At 42.2% G+C, this 24,054-nt stretch overlaps 1 protein-coding gene across 1 annotated transcript in view; it reads right to left on the bottom strand.

The window, feature by feature from the left end:
• Positions 1-24,054, bottom strand: part of pik3c2a (phosphatidylinositol-4-phosphate 3-kinase, catalytic subunit type 2 alpha) — a 42,169-nt gene that overhangs the window by 8,785 nt on the left and 9,330 nt on the right. The window contains exons 3-21 of the mRNA XM_070906659.1: positions 17,985-18,082; positions 16,526-16,686; positions 11,910-12,030; positions 10,670-10,781; positions 10,350-10,429; positions 9,995-10,058; positions 9,077-9,223; positions 8,957-8,990; positions 8,321-8,561; positions 5,336-5,458; positions 5,050-5,217; positions 4,609-4,726; positions 4,281-4,423; positions 2,591-2,782; positions 2,114-2,207; positions 1,867-1,961; positions 1,127-1,307; positions 886-990; positions 100-192 (exon numbers count right to left, since the gene is read on the bottom strand). Coding sequence (XP_070762760.1) covers positions 100-192; positions 886-990; positions 1,127-1,307; positions 1,867-1,961; positions 2,114-2,207; positions 2,591-2,782; positions 4,281-4,423; positions 4,609-4,726; positions 5,050-5,217; positions 5,336-5,458; positions 8,321-8,561; positions 8,957-8,990; positions 9,077-9,223; positions 9,995-10,058; positions 10,350-10,429; positions 10,670-10,781; positions 11,910-12,030; positions 16,526-16,686; positions 17,985-18,082 — 2,370 coding nt within the window. The remainder of the gene's footprint in view (positions 1-99; positions 193-885; positions 991-1,126; positions 1,308-1,866; positions 1,962-2,113; positions 2,208-2,590; positions 2,783-4,280; positions 4,424-4,608; positions 4,727-5,049; positions 5,218-5,335; positions 5,459-8,320; positions 8,562-8,956; positions 8,991-9,076; positions 9,224-9,994; positions 10,059-10,349; positions 10,430-10,669; positions 10,782-11,909; positions 12,031-16,525; positions 16,687-17,984; positions 18,083-24,054) is intronic.

The raw sequence follows: 24,054 nt of genomic DNA, 5'->3' as shown, positions 1-24,054 counted from the left end.
CAGGTATATAAACCACATACTATACGAACTGCATTTTCCTTTGTGTGTCCATTGTGAGCATCTTCACACAGTTCAAGGTACTGTGTGTGGGTACGGTACCTTGAACATAACATTGATCTCTTCTCCCAGTGGGTCGGCGTTGACCAGGGCCAGCTTGAGGGGAACTGCGTTGGAGTTGAAGAAGGAGCAGGCCTACACACAACAACAGCATACAGTTGATATTATATTCTGCACATTATTATGCCATTATATTGTTTTTAAGATCCTGCTTCACAACAGGATCTAATCTTTTCTTTGTATCTCTGATTTATTTTGAGATATGTTTTCAAAGCCACTTGCTGTTTTGTCTCATCTACCCAGAGGCCACATACTGTATGACACCATCAAAAGTTAGCATCCCATGACAGAAAAATTGCTAATTTTCAAGTAGAGGCAATGAGATTTATGTCTGCTGAACAAAGGGAACTCTGTGGAACACTGTGCCTGGATCATATCTACGTAAGAGACACATAAAACTAATTTGTAACTAGGGTCTATACTTACTAACCAATTAAAGCTATAAATGCGTCTGTAAAACCTGAGGTATGCAGAATGATAGCCAGGTTGATTAGATGCTACTTTAGAGTGCATGCAGATATGATAGATAGGAATATGACACCAACAGTGTCTCATTATCTGTGATGAATATTTGTATGAGGCATGTGTTATATTTTGGTGAAACTGTAACTTAATGAGCTGAGTTTGCTTATTCTCCAGCTGTGTATTTCTATTCAGTGTTACAGTTATGAATTCACTACTGCTGATTATTTGTGGATCAGGTATATCCAGTGTGGTGAGAAATGAGTATTGCGGAGACCCTGATTTGTGTGTGTGTGTATGTGTGACCTTGATGTTTAGCTCCTTGGCCACCAGACTGGGGCTGAGGGGCAGTCGGCAGCTGTTCCTTTGGAAAAAGTTCTGGACATTTTCAAGGCCCTCCTGCAGCGCCACCTGAACACACAAAAATACAAAAACACAGATGTTATAACACACACACACAATATATATATATATATATATATATATAGTAACGTGCAATATTACAGTCAGATCACAACCACACACACACACACACACACACACTAACCTGTCGTGTAGACCCCCCGGCCTGTCTGACCCTCTCAGCCACGGCTCCCAGCAGGGTCACCAGGTGAGTCTGTTTCTCCAGCTCCGCCCTCAGCTTAGCTCCGCACAGACACAGCAAGGCTCCCAGCACCCGCTCATAGCGCCGTCCCCAGGCAGGATCCTGCACAGCGTCCTTGAGCAGCCTGCAGCCATTACACACATCGCAACAGACAACATTTAAAGGGACATTATCATCCTGGACACGAGCTTTGAGCATCAAAGTGCTTAACTTAACATCATCTCTAAGTGTGGTGCAGGGAGTTGGTTCAACAGGTAACCTACTTTTACTACATTCTCTACAGACAGTTTCAGCACTGAGATCATAATTTAAAGATTATTAATTACAAGGCGTCTCTTAGTTTAATACGTAAAGGACCCTCTAAATGGGAAAATAAAACAAATACATTACAAGCCACTGAATAAAACAGGACATGAAGAAAACTTGGGGTTAGATTGTATCATGAACATACGTCTCAGGTTTGATAAATAATGCTACAAACAGCATTGTAATGTGTATTTCTTTGGTGGCTAAGAGCTCATCCCTTCTTGAAATACCATTCCTCCTGATGGATGTTTTTTCACTTGTTCTGGATGCCTGTTTATTCACTTCAGCACCTATCAGACTCATTTTTTTGCAACAGTTCCTTTCAGAAGTTGCTTTGGAAGCACCTGGTTGGTGCTTCAGTGCTGCTGTGAACTCACCAGTAGAGGTAGTGGGCAATGTTGATGTTGCCTTGTGCTCTGGACAGCAGGAACATGACGAGGGCGCTCTTCAGGTGACACTCAAACTTTAATGCCTGGTGAGAGACGAAAGAGAAAAGTGAGAATGACGGAAGAATTGAGTGACAGGGAGTGAATACATAAGACGGACAAGTTGAGTAATAAGTGAATGAGTGAGCGACTGGGTGAATTAACATGTGAGAGTGAGTTTCAGTGACAGTGGCTGTACCTGCACTAGCTGTGGCAGGTAGTCAGCCAGCTCATCATCACTGCTCTTCTCAATCCAACTAACAGCCACACTTCTCACTTCTGTATCTGCAAATCTACACATACACACACAAACAATTAGACACAAGACACACAGATCCATAAACAGAAAACAAACACTTCAAACTTGACTTTGGCTTTACCAAGAAAAATTAAACCACTCATATATATATAATAATACACATGTCAGTTTGACAATCACGAACTAAGTTAAACAAAGTTCAAATCAAGTTATAATATTTTTTGAAAAGCAGACCATGACCAAAAAAAAGAACAAACGTACTCCACTGTATTATACAGTAATGGAAGAACATTGTCACCGTGTTTTGTGTGGTAAAATATATCCTTCAAATGAAATGATTTTAAACTATTTTTATATTTAAATCATTTCTGAAGGACCTGCGGTGCCATAGACCTAATGTGTGTTAACAGTGCATACTTTGAGTCCAGCATCTCCAGCGCAGTGACTGGGGGCAGAGTGGGCCAGTGGTGCAGCAGGGAGTGGATGTGAGCCATGCTGGCCCAGTCCCAGCTGGGCACACTGGCCAGCACCTTGGGGAGGCTGCTGGTGTGGTCCTTCCGACAGTGGAGCCGATGGTCCCATAGGAGCTGGTGATCTGCCCGCTTCAGCCTGGAGACGGAGAGGGAAGATCGATGGGGTGGTCCATTTTTGTACAAAAACAATAAAAATAAAATAAAAGATGTAAATAAACTGGATTGTCAAAGGTGATTTTCACCTCGATCTTTTTATCAGATTTGTCCATCATATCAAATCAAAAGAGAGAATCTGAAATGAGTAAGTGAGCAATAAATTCTCTACACTTTCTCAAGAATAACAATTCAATGTACATTTAAACAAGAAATATAAAGGCTTTCCACCGTCCTCAGTGGGTTTGTTAATGAGAAACACACTGAAAATAAAAGAGCCGGCATGTTCAGATAACCTTTCTGGTCAAACGAAGGTATGTGAATACAATCATATCATGAGACTTCAGAGTCACATCCTTGGGAGGTCTCTCCTGAAGTGCTGTGAGAGTGTGCACTGTGAAACTATATGTATGTCTGTGGCACGTCGCACGAGGGGTCTCCTGGTGGGCCCTGTGTCACTTTTTGAAGCAGTGCTTTAACCAAATAAAATGAGGTTAAATTCCTCTGTTAGCTCGCATTTGCCTCTCTGAAGTTGCCACAGTTGTCGCTCTGTGCCTGACCTCCGTGTAGTAATAAAAACGAACATTTGTCCTTCAGGAATTGATGGAATATCACACACGCTGAAACAACACGTGACAGATCAGCGAGACTGCAGCTACACAAGTCTTGTGCCCACAAAGGCTGGAGAAATGAATGGGCAGGACAGAAAGCAGGCGGTGAGAGCCCACTGAGGGAGCGCTCTGTGCGAAAGTGCCAGTTGAGCCTCATGGATGTTGGCAGAGTGCAGGAGATTTGCCTGGCAGCAGACATAAGAGAGCATTTAGCTGGGCCTGGAGCAGCTGGAAGAGAGCAGACACACTGGAGCAGGCAACATACAGGCGTTTATGGGGAACTGAGGCTGGCAAAGTCAGTGGCATCTTTTAAAATCTCTTCTTAAATCTGGTAAGTCAAACAGATTTTGGGTGGTCTGAGAGACCGCCAAAAAGCTGACTGCTGAAGGGGATAAATTTAACTAGAAACAAGTTTCGGTGCATGTTTTTGACTCTCTCTCAAAAAGCCCCACATTTTCTGATAAGGTACCACGTACTCCATTACAGACTTAGTGGTGTTGTCTTACAGACCATAGAATCGTTTTCCACATAAGAACAATGCAATACCAGGTTTTGTTGCATTTTGACTCATGCAGATGGACATTTGAATCACAATTTAAGAAGTTATTAGACTTCTCCAGCAGTTGCTTCGAGCCTCTTGTGTTTGTACAAGAAGCACGTCTGTTTTGCACATCAAGCTGAGCAACATTAAGACCGCCTCTCCAGTGCTTTCATTCTAAATCATTCCTGCAAACCCAATTTCCCTTACAAACTCTTAGAACTGAAGTGACAGAAACAGCTGACCCATTCACTGTTTCATGTTTATGATATCGACTCTCAGACTGCTATCACCACTTTATAGTTGTGAAAACACGGCCGAGATGCTCCTACCCGAAATTGGAAGCTCGGCTGCAGATTTTCTCCAGTTTGCGTCGCAGATCAGGGTCCAGCTCCTCCAGTGCGTGGGGCTCCGGGCTGGCGGCTTCCTTGGGACCCACGTATAAAACATCCACCGCTGAGCTGGGGAAGTCCACCTGACAATAACACAAGTCATCAGTTTATCCCTCTGGAGTAACTTTAATCACCGTTTGACCACAGTTAAAACCACAGTACTGCTTCCACTACTACACCTACCAGCTCTGCTACTTCTGCTACCACCAGTACAACAACTATCAGATGTACACTAGACGATTTTGGTACTATTAGTTCTATCACATACCTGTAGCACTATTCTCTCTGCGGGCACCCTCTTGCGGCTGCCTGTAGATCCAGCGGCAGCAGCAGCTCCCTGGGGAGATGTCCACAGACACAACAACCTGCTGCCCCTGGCAAGCACCCTGCAAAACACAGTCAGCAATAAACAACCACAACAACAACAACAAAACTATTAAAATAATCGGGGTAAGCAACCTTATAAATAGCATTCCTTACACTGCGGCAAGGACTCAAATTATATATGTATAAAAACAAGTAAAGGACTTATTTCCTGCTGACCGACCAATGTGTAAAATGAGTTTAACATAGAATATGTCTAATTCTCAGGCAGTGAGTGTTTTGAATACATCTTTCACAACTGAGTGTTATTTCAAAAATGTCACAACACGTGGAACATCCAGTCAAACATGAGTCCAGCCTACACCGGATGTTCCTCTCTCCTCACCGTCTGAAGTCAAACAGCGGCATAGAGACTTTGCCCAGCAGCTCCGGAGCTTTCCTCTGTTTGTTGGAGTCTGGGGAGCCGCTGGCATTCTGGTTCAGCACCCCGAACAGAGTCAGGCTCAGTATGGACTCCAGTGGGAGAACAGCTACTGCTATGGGGAAGTTGATCCTGGGAGAGACAAGGACAGTACGTTGTTGTTAAAGGGAAGTTTCAAATAGCAAATAAATGGAAGAGAGGAGAGGAAAGGAGATGAAAGGAAAGGAAAGGGGTCAAGGCAATCACTCACAGTTCATCCCATTTGATGTGGTAGAAGAAGCTTTTGTATGTGCCCACTCTCTTTGACTGGACCGGCTTAAACAGGTTCTTGCCATTGTGGGTGAGGGAACACATCAGGAAGTACTTCTCATAACTGCAACAAAACAACACAATAAGTATTTCTACTGTGTCTACATGTCTCTAAGTAAGTTCGTAATTAGGTTGTTTTTTATCCCAGACACTATGAGCACACGTTCAGCAACGTCCTGCGTCACAGATTTACAGTTAAACATACTTCGTCTTGGGAGCAACTGGGCTACGAGTGCCTTGGCAACTCTGGGCAACTCATAGCTTAGTAAGCAAGGGGGCAGCATCTTGTTCATGATCCCCAACCAGACTTTCTCAACAGTGTGGGACTTGAACCAGCAACCTTCTGGTCTGAATCAGACCACTGATAACACTGACTGCCCTGAACACCCACACAGGTGTTCCAACTATTCGGATTAGACCTCAATGATTTGCAGGTTGATTTTTCTAAAAACTGTTTTAATATTGTTTCATCCAGGGAAGCTTCTCTGTACCTGCCCACACAGACCTGAGAAGAGGTCTGATCAGGCACCATGAGTGAAAACACCTGTGTGGGTGGACCATGGCTGTGTAGAGGCTTTAAGACTACAGAGACTTCAGTGTAACACAACTATCTATTACATTAGCTCTATATGATTGCATGTATATACAGTACTGTAACTTTAATACAAATAAGACATCTATGTAATATTAATATAGGCTAACATGTTGAAATAAACAAACTCCAATAATCACAATTAAAGAGAGTGTTTCCTTCATGCACATTTTGTTGTGGACAAAGAGGGATTTATATTTCCAGACGTGATGCAATAATGAACAAATCAGTCATATCCGGCATTTAATTTGGTTGCACTGCTCAACCACACATTCAAAAATAACCTCTGTGTTTCAATTAGAGTCATATGTGAGTGGAGAGAGAAAATACAAGCACATCAGATACACATTTTCACCACTACAGGCTTGATCCACTGCTCAGTGCCATCTGTGCTGGCAGCTCCACCACTAGTCATGGTGTGTCAATATGCTGGCAATGCCGTGGCATCTACTGAGGCTCCAGATGGATGACACACTAGCTACAACTACGCCAAACACTCAGATCTCAATAAGGGAGCATTATAGTAATACCACAAAACAACAGATATGCTTAGCTACTCGTCTGGGCTGGGAATTACTGTACTCGCTATGTCCCTCTGGCCTTGGGTTGTGAGCAGCTAAATATTTTTGGAGGTGTCTTTGGAATGACTGTCACTGCAGCAATGTTTGGTGCTGGCTTAAAATAGCTGCTTGAGTAAATAGGCCTGTTATTAAGTAGTTGCTCTCTTTGTGAAGGCCTCACTGGCTGACCAGAAAATGACCATGGAAGGAAAGGAAAGCAGCTTTTAAACCTGCCCCCACCTCACAGTCAGGGTTAAAGTTCCTTTATATTCTTTTTAATCCGACCATAACCTATTGACCAGATCTTCACCATGACATATGTATATACTGATTGTGCGCTCAACAAGTCGGAACTATAGCTGAGGACTATTCTCCAGTGATGACTGTCTGGTGAAATGACTGTGGCACTGAATGAACAGTATCTTCCCATATTTACCCAGACTTCCTGTGCTACTTCAAAGTCTTTGAACTCATCTTTTTTTCCTACTTTAAGAGAATCCAAAATAATTTTTATACATTTCTAGATGTTCCAAACCAATGCAACTGTGGAAGGGCTCATCAGAGATGTAATGAGTCTGGTCGCTGATGCGTGACAGAGCTGGGAACGGAAAATGTGGCTCAGCTCTGTTCCAGACACACGCAGGAGATAAAGTCAGGGTGAAACTGGACACCGGCATGGAAAAATAAGACATGTGGAGCAACACAGGAGCTGTTTGTTTAGTGGAAGAAAACTAGACTATCTGCTGTGACAGCACAGCCTGTGCCGTAATGTTGCAGTGTCACAAAAATACTCTCCTTGGTCCTAGCTGCTTACCAATAAATTGTCATCGTATACGTTTATTCTAGAGACAAAACCATGTTTTCTGATCATCACATTACTGTTTGCTTGTGAATTTAAGCTTATTCTTATTCATTGTATGCACAAATAAAGTGATTGTAATTCTGAACTGGCTTCTGTCTTCATCTTTGACCCTACCATGCAAAAGTACAATTAAGTGAAATGTGGGTGGCACTAATAATACTGAACAAGTGGGTGATCATGCAAGAATAAATGCATGAATAAAGGTGTTAATTATCCTCCAACAAAGGAAAGAGTACTTCGAATATTAACATTTCACAGAAACATTCTGCTGCACAATATATCACATGCTTCATGTGGTCGTTCACCCTTATGTCATTATACAGTGATTTATTGTGAAGCAGCATCATCAGCAACAGACGCACATCACTGTTTTATAAAACAAATAGAATACACACCTATCTACAAAAGAGACCAGTACACTTCATATATGGTCTACAATAAGCTGTGTCATTTGTGCAATAAATGACCCCCTATCCTTTATATTCATATTGAGTTACAAAGTGGTTACTCTACACTAGCAGGGCTCTTATTAGCACTATTATTAGCAAAGCTCAAAGTACAAAACATTCAACTAACAACTTTTCACTTTCACAGCTGTCTGTAACTGCTGATGTTGGCTTTGTGTGTTCTCAGCAAAGTTTTAGTTTTTCAGCTTTTAGTTTTAGTTATAATTTGTAACTTGAACGCTAAACATAAATAGGTTCACAAATTGGTTTGAAAGGATTCAGATTAAATAGGCAGATCTGATACTGAGTTCAGATTGGATAAAATGCTAAAACAGCAACCTTAATTTCAAAAGTCTAAAAATAATTAGTGGATAACTGTGCGCCTTAATTTTCATCTGTGCCCCTAAAAGTAAATGTAGACGCAGGGCAGAGTATGTTCATGTATGTTCATCCTCTGACTGTTTACCTGCTGACCCAGTTGGCCGGGATGCCGTGCAAGGCGAACAGAGTGAACTGAAGGTGGTCTGTGGTGCCAGAAGCTTCTTTGCTGCTCCTCCCCTCTACGCCTTCCCCGTCTGCGCCCTGGGGCAACGGAGGCGAGCTGAAGGAGGCAGATGGGGGGCAGAAGGAGCGCAAGTAGAGCTTGGCCAGGCCGTAGACAGCCTGTGTCAGCAAGGCCATGCTCTCCTCCACAGGACTGGTGTGACCTGTCAGGGTCAGGTAGGGATCAATGTGGGGTCGTAGACGTATCATGGCAATAGTTGAGACCGCAAACACAGTTATTAGAAGATGTATACTCGCACTGGAATAAACCACATTTTAAATCAGCTTTTCATCAGTAAATAGGTCAACTTTGTCCTGCTGTCATTACAGACTTGTCATTCTGTCTGTAATATAAACACCACAGTGACATACTACATGCTGTACATGCTGCTACTCCCAGGAACTTCATAAGCTGTCCATGGTGGTTTTATGGCCATTAGTTGGTGAATACTGCCAGTGCATTTCTTTGTTGTTTTTTCCATTGGACAGCAAAATGGTGTTTATTTCTTATTGTAGAGTTTGGAGTGGAGGCGTGACTGTGTGTATGTACAGAACTTACCATTTGATGATTGACCAGAAGATGTGGACCCCATCTACAAAGCAAAACAAAGACATCCTTACATTTAAACAATAGTATGTGTGAATGTGTGAGCGCATACAGTATGTGTCAAGAGCCCACCTTGGGTGAGCGGGTCCTGGGTAAATTGATGGAGTGTCGCAGCCTTTTGACAGCCTCTGTAATGGCTTGGGTCTCCACCTCATCCAGAGCACAGCACAGGTTCTTCATAGTCTGCACCACCCGGTCCACCGTCTTATACTGGGTACTCTGAATACAGAGATACAGAGCAGGTTGGTATAGCACGTGTGTTACAACTGCATCAATCTTCACATAGTCATTCCAGCCTGTTGTGAAAGGGATATCCTCCTGATGCATACTTTTGTTTTCAGCTCGTCTTTAAAACAGACCTATTGTTTAACACAAGAACGACACATCAGGAGGTCTCTGTGAGAGACTCATAAACAGTATTTCAAACTCAAACCAGCCTTCTGTGTGTGCATGCGTTTGTACAAACAGGGATCAAAACAGCACACTTTGGCATGCTAAAAGTAAATCCGTTACTGTCAAGGCTCCCTCATATAAATCTTGATGCCATTATCAGGTTTACGTTGGGTTGAGGGTGGAGCGCAGTTCTCACTTCAGTCTGCATTCAATTACTCCACAATAACCCGCACTGGCTGAAAAACACATGTGCCATTTCTAGAAAGCTTGCCTTCCAGGAATGTCCCAGTCTACAAACATTTATGTGTGAGGTATTCTAACTGACACAAAAACCTTCAGGGAGATTCACGAGGCCTTCCATTACACTACTACTATTTAGGTGTAGCATCAGGAGAAAATACACACCTTTCTACAAAGTACTGTGGACATATAACTAGCTGCTCTACACATAAGTTAATGTTGTCATAGGCTTAACAGTGTACACACACTCTCTGAAGGACAGGAAGTACTGTGAAGAGTTCACAGTACAATGGATTGTTTTCCAAACTAAAGACTACCATTTTACTTTACTTTCAAGACCACAGGGACCACATGTACCTCATTTTGTAGGCAGATGTTGACTTGATTGTGATAGCCTTCTAAATAGTCAGCCAGGCCTTGTCTGCAAGAAGACACACACAGAGAGGTGAGTGAGGAATGAAAAATGACAGTAGTATCACTTATTATCAGTGTTAATCAGATAAGGACAGAACATAGAAAGTTTAGAAAGTATAACTTCAGATCTTTAAAATGTTTTGGCATAATAAAAATGACAAAAAACTGTATATTTAATTCACTCAAATAGGAATACTAGTGAAAAACTGAAATAGGAGTTCATCATAACAGAATTTCTTAACTAGAAAACAAAATCTTAAAATCATAAATACACAGACATTTGACAGGGCCCTCATACCTGGTGACATTCTCCTTGAATGGCCTGTCCACTTGGCCCAGGTGCTTCTCTAAATCTACTGGAGAGTTGTCATCTTCCGCCTAAACAAACAAAATAAAAGAGGTCAACATTTACCAACCAAGCCGATAAAAAGAAAGGTGATCCGTTATCATTAGAAATGATTGAGATCATCATTTCACCAAATGTTGTCAGTTTCCAGTGGGACAAAAGTTAAAAATGAATCTTAGTGGCACAACATGAAATGTTTTATGTCTCAGTTCAGTAACATTCTGCTATAAAGTTTATATGAGCTCGTATGTTAGCTTGATAGGGTGACTTACACTGCGTGCCAAGTCTCTTCTCATGGTGGAGTGAGAGAGTAGTTGTAATGTGATCTCATTCTCCCACTTCCTGCAGTTCTGGACGTACTCATGGCTGCCTAGGCTGTGTTTACTGTGGCACAGGGCAACAGAGAGGCAAGGTTAAGAAAATCACACTATACGCTGTGGATTGTGTTTTTCTTTCATAACTGAAGTCAGAGTGGATTATCCCTCTTATACCAGCGACACTATTACTGTTATTCCAAAAATAATGCACCACCACCACCCAATCAGATTCTAAAGTTTTCTATATGGTATAATCCAAAAACACTTTAGAATAATAACACAATAATAAAAAGACATGTTTTGTTAGACATACTGTATGTCCAGGATTAGATGTTTTGTGTAGAGTCAACCTTGTGCAATGTTGGCTTTAAACACAGCCAATCAGGATCCTCTGATCACAGTCACAGAGAGGCTACTGTAGCTCATTTAAGAAAAATGACAAAAGCCGCTACGGTTTTAACAAGTTATCACTGGTGTGGCAGGGGAGGCTCGCTAAATTACAGGCTAAGAACAAACATTACCAATATTTGGGATTTGGCAGATGGTACATGGCTTCAGGCCCCGTCCTGAGAGGGCTGTCTTTACTATGATTACAGGTAGAGCAATGATGCCAGCGTTGAACGCATCAAGGAATCCATAATAATCATGATTTACAGGTCTTAATACAATGGCTCTCAGTGTATGCGTTTGAAAGAGATGTCTGATTGTCTCCATGGTTACCACAAGAATTGACAACTTGGCAAGTGCAAGGCTGTAAAGATTAGTTACAGTATATGGTCACACAGCATACACAACATTAACCTGTTCAGCAGGTATCATCAGAACAGATTACTTATGCAACTTTGAACATTTGGGTGTACTGGCCCTTTAAGTCCTGGTATGGGGGCAGCCATTCCCATGTAGCCCAGATTAGAGGGAGAACAGAATTTCTATGGAGGAGGGCACGGGGCGAGATATAGAAACATCCGCCAGTCCCCTTTGTACAAGACTTTGAGGGGATGCCAAGATAAGAGCGATAGAGAGAGAGAAGAGAAACATTAAGGGGGAGAGAGAGAAAAGAGAGAGGGAATAAGAAAACAAAACCCGATGCATAATTAACAAAACCGCCAGGTCAGCCTGGGAAACGTTTTGGAGATAAATGTAGTTATTTCTTTCTGACGGGAGCAACATAACTTTTCTGTTTGTGTGTACTCACTTCTGCAGCACCTCCTCCTGGCCACACACTTTGAGCAGGTAGCTGGAGAAGTCGACCTGGTCCAGGTCATCGTGGACCCAGCAGAGAGTCTGACTGATCAACAGCTCCACTGGAGAACTCACTGAGGAAGGCAGAGAGGGAGGGCCAGAGGGAGATCAGGGATATTGATGGAGAGAAAGGGAACCACATGAGACAGATGTGAGGGAGGGGCAATGAAACGGAGAAGCCAGAAAGAAGGGAGGGAACAGTGGTTGGTGAAAAGAGAGGATGAAGAGAGGGAATGATGGAAGAGAGAAAACGTAATGAGAGTGAGGTAAAATGCTTTTAAAACAATAAGGTTATACCTCAGTTACAGGAAACTAAAAACAAGTGGGAAACAATACGATACAAGGAGTATGATCAAGAAATGTCTTTGTGGTGGTTCAAATAAAAGGACCTGAGGAATTTTAAACTCTGTATCCCACACATGTATACATGTTATTAGCAGGGTCAGGCGTCAAGTGCCTGTCATGTCATGCTACTATATCATACAAATGACCCTTTTAGGAGAGAGTCTTATTCAAAGTGATGAGTTTTGACCTGTGTGCTGCCGTGGGAACTGAACTACAGACCTCACAGTTATAAGAACTTCTCTCTAACCGCAAACCATCCTGCCATGTTTTGAGCAGCTCGTGTTTCATTTCAAATAAAAACTACCTTCTCGAATCAAAGGGATTACAGCCGTGTGTTGTGGAACGACACCAAGTGGGGGGGATTTGGGATCAGCTCTAGGTGTTGGCGTATGCTCCGATATCTGATGTGTCCGGCCAAGGGGAGACTGGGTGGAGAGTGCAACCTGATACACGGCAGATTATTCCGATGTTTTGCTACTTCTACAGAGGTTTTAAGCACACTCTTAATCTTGACTGTACACAAACACGGGAAGACAGATACAAGGACAGATACAGACACATCTCAAGCACACACACACTCAGGATACCTAAAAGACGTTGACATAGACACACAGGGAGGGAGACCACCCCTGGCTCTGGCAACAACAGACCTCCACCCCTCAGAGGAATGCTGAGTCTTTTCTTACTACTTAGACCAGTAGCTTTAGCTTCGCCGTCCCATATGCCTGTGTGGCCGTGGCGGTGGTCGCTGGGGTGATATATGTGTTTTCTAGCAAAGCAATTAGACAGGCAACGCCTCATTTTGTGAGCGCTCTGAGGTGGTAAGGGAATTCCCAGCAGGGCATTTTTGAAGGCACCAGTTAAAAGGGGAGAAAATTCCTCCGTCGCATGCTGTTAACCATTTCACACATGGTTGGGGAATGGTGTTAGCGTGTCACACATGGGCACACGCAAAAATACAAGTTTCAGGTCCAATCAGTGTTGTGTAGGATCCACAATGGGAGGGCTGACGAAAGGGCAGGATAACGCCAGAAGTCACACAGCACTTGTTAAATCCACAGGACCAACATATTTCAGATGTAAAAGAGGAATGATCTAATTCCGACATGACTCAGAGAAAACACAGATTTCTGCTTCTGCAACAAGTCCAACTGTCAGACACAGATTCAGAGACAAAAGGAGACACAGGAGGAAAATGGAAAAGCAATAATTAGAAGAAAAAGTACAGTGTTACACTATAACGGTGTGTAGAAAATGGAAGAGTTTAAGGCTGAAATGCATGCAAATTCATGATTAAGGCATTCAGTAAAAGCTTCTGGGAACTCATCTCGTATCTTTTTCAGTTCAGCAATCTCAAACGATCACAAACAAAACAGCATGCCCTTAACAAATAACATAACATAACATCTTGAGGCAAACATCAGTGCATCATGGTGAATTGGCTGTTATAGCTTTTTGCCAGTTTATTAGGTACACACCATTTTGTTAATACCTTGACACACATTTTAATGAGACTTACAGACCTCAGGCCCCAATTTCATCACATGTGAAACATTTTAGACAGAATTGATATATACGAAAAATGAATGGACTGGCATGTATTGCTTATTCATATCATATTTGTGTATTTGCATTGGTATCCTACTCCACCAGTGTCAAATTCCTGCTCCTTTTTTGAACTTTGAGAATGAAAAGGTTCTGGGTTCTTAAGTCTGAAATGAGAAACACGATGGTGTTCCCTCTCCAACACCCTCTCAGCCGCAGACAGTAACCTGAGGCCAACTCCCAGCATTTCTTTCCTCTGTCGAGCTCCTGCCATCTATTTTATCTATTTCACAATACATCAGATTTTCTTAATCTGTCTCATTTTCATTTTTCATCAGTGCACCTTTACCACTTTCTTTCTTCATAACTCTCATCCTGTCTTACTCTATTTCTCTCTGTTCCTACTCTCCCTTCCTCCTTCTCACTGCATTCTCTCTCTCTTTTTTAATCTTTTTCAATGCATTGCTTTTTCCGTCTCTCACTCTTTCCATCTCCCCTATTCAGCCACAGTATGTTAGGAATCCCCAGAAGTCCACAAGTTCACAGCTATGCCCTGGAAGAATTGATTTCCTTTCTTTCTTTCTGCTCTCTCGGAAAAGAGTAAAGGCAAAGATGCAACAACATGGCCAGCAATGACACTAGCAATAACAACAGACATATTTCAGAAAATAATCTCTAATCTCCTTTTACATCCTTCTTTACTCAACAGATTTTTCCATTGTTACTTTTCACATAATTGCACAAGACAATCAGCCACAAGTAAATGTAATGACCTTTTGCAATATTGCCTAAAAGTTGCAAAATATTGCCATTTCCACAGCAGACAAAAGTCAGAAAGAAATATAAAGGTAAAATGAGTTTTAGGAGAATACAAAGCGTGAGAAAGAAAAGACAGAAGAGGGAGGCAAGAAAGAGCGTGATACATTTCTTACGTCTCATGTTAATCTGTATAGTCTCTGAGGTGATAACAGGATTCATTTAGGGGGACAACAGGAGGAGCAAAGGGGGGCAAGATGGGGAGAAAGACGAAAGAAAGAGGGATGAGGAGATGCTGCAAGGAAACAAGGGTGGAGGAAAATATTGTCATGCAAGAGAAGGGAGGGGAGACGAATTGAGAAGAAAAGAGAAAATTAGGAAAAGGAAAAGTAAAATGGAAAGAGAAAAGCAAGAGAAAGAGGGCAGGAGAACAAGCGAGTGGGACACAGAAAGAAATGAAGAATGAGAAAAGGGAGGAGAATGTGAGAAGTAGCCTTCCTGTCCTCCCTCTCTCTCTATCTATCTTTCTATCCAGCAGAACTGAGGCCTATTGTTCCGGACAGCAGATTCCAGCAGTGTCCAACCAGAGGAATCCAAACACAAACAATGTGGGTCAACACGCTGCTGACAACATAGGAAGTCAACCAGGAAACAACGAACTAGACATCATGCTCGGAAAGAAGGAAGCATATCTAGGAAGTGACCCGGGCAGCGGGAGGAGGCGAACTCAGCAGAAGCAGAAAGTCGAGATAAACGAGGAGTCGACGCAGGAAGTGCAATTAGGATGTAGAACGAGCAAAGCAGTAAATATACTTCCTATAGGTTGTTGCTGTTGAACTGGGCTATACAGACAGGTGTCTGGGTCAGTAGGACAGTCTGTTACATACACAGACACTAGAGAGTGCTGAGGACATGGCTATGTGTAAATATATGGGCTGGCTGTCATAAGAAACAATTCAGTGGGGTTGTCTGACGTATAAATATACAGACAATAAAACACACCCTTATAGCAGACATAGACAGCAACACACACACACACACACACACACACACACACACACACACAGTGGCCTAATGGTGATCCTCAGGGACCCACACAGACAGTGGTGAACTTGGTCACACAGTTGGGATAACATGTCTAACAAAAAAGCCCAGTGGATTGGCTGGCAGCCTCCAGTGTGCTTGGCTTCGGATCCCAAAAGACCTGTCAATCACAGTGGTTGTACTTTTGTATGTGTATAACGAGGGGTTAGCCAATAACAGCCCCCCGAACACCAAGGGAAGGAAACCAAAACTCTTAGTGGGCCCTTGAAGAAAAAAAACAACTAGACTCCGGTCCCTTTTGCCCAACATGGCTACACCATGGTGAGGGGACAAATCTTTATTTGTGCAGAAAAGGAACGTAGTGTACTTCCCACGAGAGAAAAAATGAAAAGAAAAAGAAAAAATGAGGTGGGGAGGGGGTTAAGAGTTTGGCAGCTGTGAATGTCGTTTCCTCCTTCAGAGCTCTCATATCTGCAATCTGAGCTGCTCACTCTTAAAGGCAAAGGAGGTACAAGGTTTCTTCTTTGGCTGACTTAAATGTGATCCTGTACCACCATGTGTAGAGGATTTTCTACACTTAACAGTGGGCCATTCTTACAATTAATGTCTATTCTAGAAAAAAAAAGCTGTTGTTGTTCGATGCCTCCAAAACAGGAGGAGGATGAAGACTGCATCCTTGTCATGATCAACGGCCTAATTCAAACACAAACTCTGAGAATTCCCATAATTTGTAGTTTCTAGCAAATGAAATATCCTGATTTGTGCTCAGTATGTTCTAGTGTTACAACAGTTGTAAAATCTGCCATATGCTTTATCCTGTTAAGAACTGGTTTAAAGATGGTTCATACGTATATATGATAGACACTTTCTGTCACTTACCGTCACAGGTGAAGGTTACAGGCTGCTGAGATTCTGAGATTTCAATAGAAACCTTGACAGAGCAGCTATTGTCACCTCCACCGTCTCTCTGGGTAATGACAGGGCTGAGGACGTAGCCGGGGTTGGTGTGCATGTCGCCATGAGGGAATTTGGAGCGCAGACTGGTAGAGAAAAAAAAAAAATCACAACAGAGCAGAGTCAACACTTTTTTCCCGTATTTTGGTCTACTTGGCCAGTGAAAACACATCAGGGGCAGCCAGAGCCAGCCTGGCATATCAGATTGCTTGGATGAGACTATTGGACGCATCTTGGGCAGTATAACAGGAAAACTGGATTAGAAGGGAGGAGGAGCAGCAAATCTGAATAAAAACGGTATTTATATGCACACTAATAAGGTTATATAAAATAATTTGAAATCAAGTCGAAATAGCCTCCACATACAAAAAGTCATCACTCTGCCTATAATGTCGCCACATTTGATACTTGGGTAGCTGATGAGATGAAAACGCTCTGAAGACTATGAGTTCCTTTAAATATCAAACTCTGTGGAGCGAGTGTTGACCAACAAGCAGGCACTGAAGTCGCTGGACAGACAGTGGGCGTTGACTCTTAATGAAAGTGGATTCTCTGAGCGCAGCTTCATCATCACTCCACCCAAACTAACTACTGGAGATTCTGAACAGAGTTGCAAAACATGCAATTATGTGTGTATATGCATGAAAATGTGTATGCATTTACATTCACATACCAAAAAAAGGTTGGGGTTTTTTTGCTAGCAGCATGGCTAAAGGAATGGCGATGTTGGTCTGCGGGTTTTGGTTCAGACTGAAATATCTCAACAACTACTTGATGGATTGCCATGAAATGTTGTATAGACATTCATCGTTCACAGAGGATGAATCCTAATGACTTTAGTGATCCCATGACCTTTCTTCTAGCGCCGCCAGCAGGTCCAAGCTTTCACTTATCCTGTAAAATTTCTCAACATCTACTGGACGGATTGGTCACAAAATTTGGAACAAACATTCAGGGCTCCCAGATGACTTTTGGCTATAAATTAGTTGGGTTGTATAGCCACAATTTGAACTGTGTTTCTGTTTCAGTGTTTTGTAGCCAAAATAACAATCAAAATAATGTTCAGTATTTAATATTTAGCTGCTGGTACAACTGTTACATGTTAAACCTGAAAAATGCTGGACAACAGTTAAAACTGTAACACTCACTGTCTGCAGGTCACAATTGCAGTTATTACTTTCCTTGCCTGTAGGTGGCAACATCACCATCTAAAGGTTTAAACTGTCTCTGTTATTACTTTCTCTTCCTACGTAGGTTGGGCAGGTTGGCAGGTATAGAACTGCAGTCTGCTCAATGTGAGTTTGTGAGACAGTTGAACAAACAAAGACAGTCAATAACAGTCTGAGGGGGGGCTTCATCTGCACTGCAACAGGAGGGAGCTTACGTTGCTACGTCTTCACAGAAGGCGACAACCTCCAGGTTTTGAGCGTCCTGTTCTTCCAGGGCGGGATTCTTCACCAAACCTTTTCCTTTTCCCTTGTCCTACAGGAGACAACAGAGCCCACAGAGTCAGGGAGCTAGAAAAGTACATATGATTAACATGCTTACATACTTCAAAACAGAAGCAGGCCAGATGGAGACAGGCAGCACAGCACATATGAACTCCTTACATCAGTTTAAAAGGACAAGTGGTGGTTTCAGTTTGAGGATTATTGAGGGGTTTTATTAAAAACACCTCAGAGCTATAAATCCTACAGAGTGAATAAACATGTCAGCAAAGGCTTGACACAAAGAAACACACGCAGAGGTCTCCAGCTATTTTATGTCTTTGTCTCTTAAACTGTGAAAATGCATTAGTTTCACATTTAACTAAGGTTTCTGTTTTTTAAGGGTACATTTTGATTAAAACGGTCTTTCTGGTGCACACAATAACAAGTATACACTCCAGAGGCTGAGCTGGCTTTCTCTGGAAAACGTTTTACAATACATGGTGAAAATACTATTCATTTATTTATACACACACACACACACACACACACACACACACACACACACACACAGATCTAGAGACAGCTCCCTTTCCTGGAGGCTGGCCTGTTGCCGGGAACTCGCAGTTACACTCAGCTTTTAACTGCAGTCTTGCTGCCAGCGGCTGAGGAATGCGCTTCCTGTGGCACAGGAAATGAGAAGTGAAAGGGTTCCGCCCCTTCCTGCGCCAGGCTCTGGGCTGTCTGCAGAAGTGCTCAGTCATGCCTGGGAAATCTGTGACTCTGACATCACTCCCAACGAGGGAGAGAGAGGAAGGGAAGAAAATGGAGAGAGGGCAAAGGAAGTCTGGAATGTCATAATAATAGCTCATTCCTCCCCTTAAAGACCTCTGGGTGATTTAGAACCCAGATTTCTTGATGAGTCGTGTGCAATGACACGGAAAGCTTCCTCAGTGTCAGGTCAACTTAACTTTGATTGTTCAATTTAACCAAAAAAAAGCAGAAACACTTGATTATCAGTTTTATTTTAATGACAGACAGTTTAACATACTGTCATGAGCTGCTATTGCAATAAATCAATTTGTAGATCGTTTGAAAAGAAAATCAGCAAATCCTCACTTTGGAGAAGCTGGAACCAAAGAACGGCTGTTCTGCTTAAAAAATGATTTAAACAATGAATCAGAAACAAAAGTAGTTGCCAATGAATATTCAGTTGATTGATTCATTGAGTTACAGCTATACATAAAATGCAGTCACATAATTCTGCTCCTCATAGTCCAACCCGAGAGTGACACATGCCAAATAACCACAATATCTAAGGTTCGGTTCCAGCCAGGGACCTTTGTTGCATGTCGAACCCTTTTCTTTCTTTCTCCTCCTTGTTTCATGCACTATCCATTAAAAGGTAAAATGAATTACCAAGATCACAACAACCAGCAGTTTAATCTGAGATATCATTCAGACCATAACTGTGCAGCCCCAAGAGCAAAGACCTCTTGTTCAAAGCAGCGAGCTGACCTGACTTAACACCAGGAGATATAAATCTCTAAGTCAGCATGGAGCTTGGAAAGGGGGCCAAGCCTGACACCAAACCACCTGCACCTCCCAGCAAGGGAGAGAGGAGGCTGGGTTACTGCCTGCACAATTTCTGTCTCAAATGCTGTTAGTGGTTCAATAATATATACTTTATATTTGACAAAAACAACAACAGAAAAATCAATAAACAGAGTGAGGCGACATGGGGACGGGGAGGGAGAGAGAAAGACAGAAAACAATAAAAAAAAAAAAAGAGAGAGAGAAAGTAAGGATGATAGAGAGAGTGAGAGAAAACATTAGAAAGCCAACGAGAAAAAAAGACTGAGCACATTAGCTGTGTTTATGTTTGGATTGCTTCAGCAAAAACAAACACGGGCTGATGCTCCAATGCGGCCGTGCTAGCTGACTGTCACACACACACACACACACACACACACACACACACACACACACACACACACACACACACACACACACACACACACACACACACACACACACACACAGCAGGCAGTGCAGTGCGACAGCCCCATCTTTGTTTCGCTCTATCGATTTTGTTGGGCTCGGCCGGTCGGAGAGCTCCTGGTGTCTGAAGTCATGAGAACGGCTTCATATGATTCACACGTTGACTAATCTTTTCTCTGCTTTTACTGTGATGTGTCACGGTACTGACTGTAATACCGGGAACACACTGTACAACATAAAGGACTTTGATTAGAACCCTGAACATGGCTGATCTCCAGGGTCCATGGAAAGTAAACTGTGGTATGTGACGGATGACAGAGATCTAAACAGTCAGTCGTAGAGCATGTGATGCTGAATCTTTTCACAGTCTGTTAGGATTATAAACCCTCATTGTGTAATAATTGATGCTACAGTTATCTCATTTACAGATTTACACAATTCCTCTTTAGCTGAGAATTTAAATGACACTAGCTTTAATCTAAAAATCACCATTGAGGTGAATTTCTTTCAACTTTCTCATGATGGATTTCCTTCACATATTTTTCCATACAGACATGGAACTTGTCAAAAATTATTTTTCCACACTTTTCAAATCTGCAGAGAGCTCTGATGTAACCGAGCTGACAAATATCTATATTGGCAAGATTCAAATCTGGAAAAGAGGCTTTTTTTTCCCTCCACCCTGAGTGTCCTACGTCAGTTAGTTGGCCCCACTCTGCTCCAGACTGACACATAATCAATTATGAAACATGTGACTCCTGCTTCTACAAAATGACACAGACATAAAACTATTCATGCTATTTTAACTTAACCTCATCACTGACTGAAGAGACATATCTAGACATATTGAATAATGATATCTGCTCTTAAGCTGTAGCCTGTGTTGGAGAAAGGGACTGAAGGTGTCGGCATGCTTCAGTGCTTGTCAGAACCCCCCCCCCCCCAGACGTCAGAATTAGGGGGGCTGAATCTATAGTCCGACAAGCACGACCACTTCATTCAGCGATTGGCCAGGTGTGTGGAGGGATGAGAAAGCAGGTATGTTTGGAACTTCTCTCTCAAGCTCTATTTTTTCATTCTTCATGCAATTACTCTTTGTGTGTGCACCACAATGCGTACTATACCTTCGAGTCTCAAAAACACAGAACCGTGAGGACGCCCGCTAAAGCTTTTCAGTGCATCTGCCAAGTAAGCAACTTTCCTAGGAGTGAATGCTTTAACTGTGGTATCCAGTTCTCCTTAATACATCCGTGATGTAAACGAAGTGTCGAAATCGCCTTCGATAATGTTTGATGTAAAAGGAAATGAATTGAGCTCTTTTGTTAGACCTCAAGGATACTCACAAGGTGTTTTGGTGTGTAACACTGAAGGTAAACAGAAACTCTGTCTCTCTCTCTCTCTCTCACAGTTTTTCCAGTCTTAGTTTAGCATTTTACTACGTAACTTTGTTTTGTACTCACAGGAGTTCTACGCTTTACTACACAGCAAACATCAAAACCAGTATGGAGATCCCGTTCAAGCAAACAATGAAACATTAATGAACAATTCTTGTTAATCAATCTTCTAGATCAGGGGTGTCGAACTCATTTTCACCGAGGGCCACATCAGCGTAATGACTGTCCTCAAAGGGCCAGATGTAACTTATAAATGTAACTAAATGTAATCGAATGTAATGTAAAATAAATGTAACTCCTCCTTAATGTTAAATAACTCTGAATTTATTACTTATTCAAGTCACAAACATTGCAGTTGCATAGAAAAAATATGTTTGTTTGTTGCTCTGTTATAACATAAATCCTTTTAATTTGTCAGCTTATGAAACCCACATAACTCCATCAATCATGGATCAAACTATCCAAGTGAATGAAGAAAAATAACATAATAAATAACTCTGAAAAAACTCAGAAAAATAACACAATAAATACCCATTACCCACCACCCATTGGCGGTGAGCCGTCACTTCGCGGGTATCATAGTCTACAGGCATTGTGGGAAATGTAGTTTTTGGTCAAAGCACTCACATAAAATGACGTGGCGGGCCACATTTGGCCCGCGGGCCTTGAGTTTGACACATATGTTCTAGATGATTCAGAATTTATCAATCTGTTGTGTTGTCCCTCGAGTTTAACAGACAACAATATGGTTAGCTTGAGGAGCTTTGTGGCATCTCAGACACACTCAGGGAGGCCTGACTGAATACAGTGGCAGAACTGGAAGGCTTAACCACAGCCTCGACTGGTGGCTGGTGGTAATTCCAAGCCCAACATCAGTATTGAGTTACAGTACGCATCTAGACATTAGACACCTACGTCCCTCTCTGTGCCAGCCTAATGGAAATTACCCCAGACTGTCCACAAGAAACCTGCACTCAAATATTCACTAGCCACTGTCAACATTTGAACAGCCTAAAAGTTTTTAAAAAACGAGAAGCTGTACAGCAACATATGACGGTTAACTGTAAAAGAAGAAGAGTTCTTCAGTATTCAAACCGTTAAAAACTTTTTTTTTTAACAGTAGCCAGAATCAGTCGATTATATCAGAGAGTCTACATGCAGGCATTTATCTGACACTCAACCTGCAAATGACCTGCAAGTCTCAACTCAGTATAAGCAAAATGTACTAGAGTTGCTTCAGGGTTCATTTTACAACATAACTTTGTGTGGGAAGCACTGAGTGATGCTGTCATGCTGAACCAGCACATACTGAAGAGATGAAGATTGATTTTAATGGGCTGTGAAAACACAGCAATCTCTTAACTGTCAGAAGAAATGTTTTTGGCTGCACACTTCTGTTTGGATACAGGTTTGTCCACGAGACGTAGTGCCTGTGAGAAGCTCCGTGGTTGACATCAGAGGAACCAGCTGCTCAGAAAACACAAATCAACTTCTTCTTTCATTCAGGAAGCGACTGGCGGCTAACTAACCCACACTTTCTGCGATAAACTGAAATCCCTAGCTTAGACAATTGTGGTTAAAGGCACAGACAAATAGACACTTTGATTAATACGCTATTTTGTGATGAGGTACACACACAAGACTCTCACCAATCTTGACCCTCACAGGAATGGTTTTCTCCGAAACTTGTTAGCAAGGTTTTTATTATGTGCATTAGTATCTGGTTTCTACCTGCTTCCTCACTCCATCTTCCACAATGCAGCTCCTGTTTTCTGCCAGTAAACAAGGTCAGAGGTTAGGAAACGCAGAACTGTTTGCCCAGTGAGTCACACAGTTAACTGGAATCCATGCCACATCCCTGCACTACAACATCGTCTAGCCCTGCAATCTGTCTGGTGGAAGTAAATTTAAAGAGTGTTAAGTATGCTGCAGCATCTCATGCTTGTGCTTAAGGTGTAATTAGACGATAATAAAAGAAAATGGGGCCGAGTCTGGTGTGGGCTGGTGTGGAGGTGTGAGAGATGTTAAAGAGCTACTGGAGGTTCATTAGTCTGCAGGAGAAGGAGACATTTGACACTGGATTCGGATGGAGAAATGTACAGTGCATGCTGGCATACTGTAGTTTTCACACATATACACAGTGATCTTAAATCACAGCACATATTCAGATAAAATTGCCAGTTCAGATAAAAATCAGCCCGCAGGTCATTTTGAAGGAGCAGTGCAAGAACAAACAGGCACAGACATGCTAACTCACTCTGCAACAAAAGAGCGAACAAAATACTTCAGCGTGTTTTAACACTACTACCCAAATGTAATCTAGTCGACTGGCTCATTACAACATCTTAATCTCCATTAACCACACTCATACTGCGCATCATCCGTATTAGTGTTACTGAAAAAGTGTTAATTAAATAGACCAACAGCCTGTTAATCAAACAAACAAATCTGCTTCACATTTTCCAGCGGCTTTCATCTCCCTGCATAGTTAAAGACTTTGTGGCTGGATTCAGAATCGGACCCAGAAACACGTTTATTTTTCACATACAAGGAATTTGCCTTGATGTTGGGGTACATAACGGTCAAAATAAAAACAGAATAAAAGTCAAGAGTCAAGAATATAAAAATGTAC

Source organism: Enoplosus armatus, chromosome 6 (genome assembly GCF_043641665.1).
Source record: "Enoplosus armatus isolate fEnoArm2 chromosome 6, fEnoArm2.hap1, whole genome shotgun sequence".
In the NCBI taxonomy this organism is placed as follows: Eukaryota; Metazoa; Chordata; class Actinopteri; order Centrarchiformes; family Enoplosidae; genus Enoplosus; species Enoplosus armatus.
This window is presented reverse-complemented; position numbering and strand designations above follow the sequence as displayed.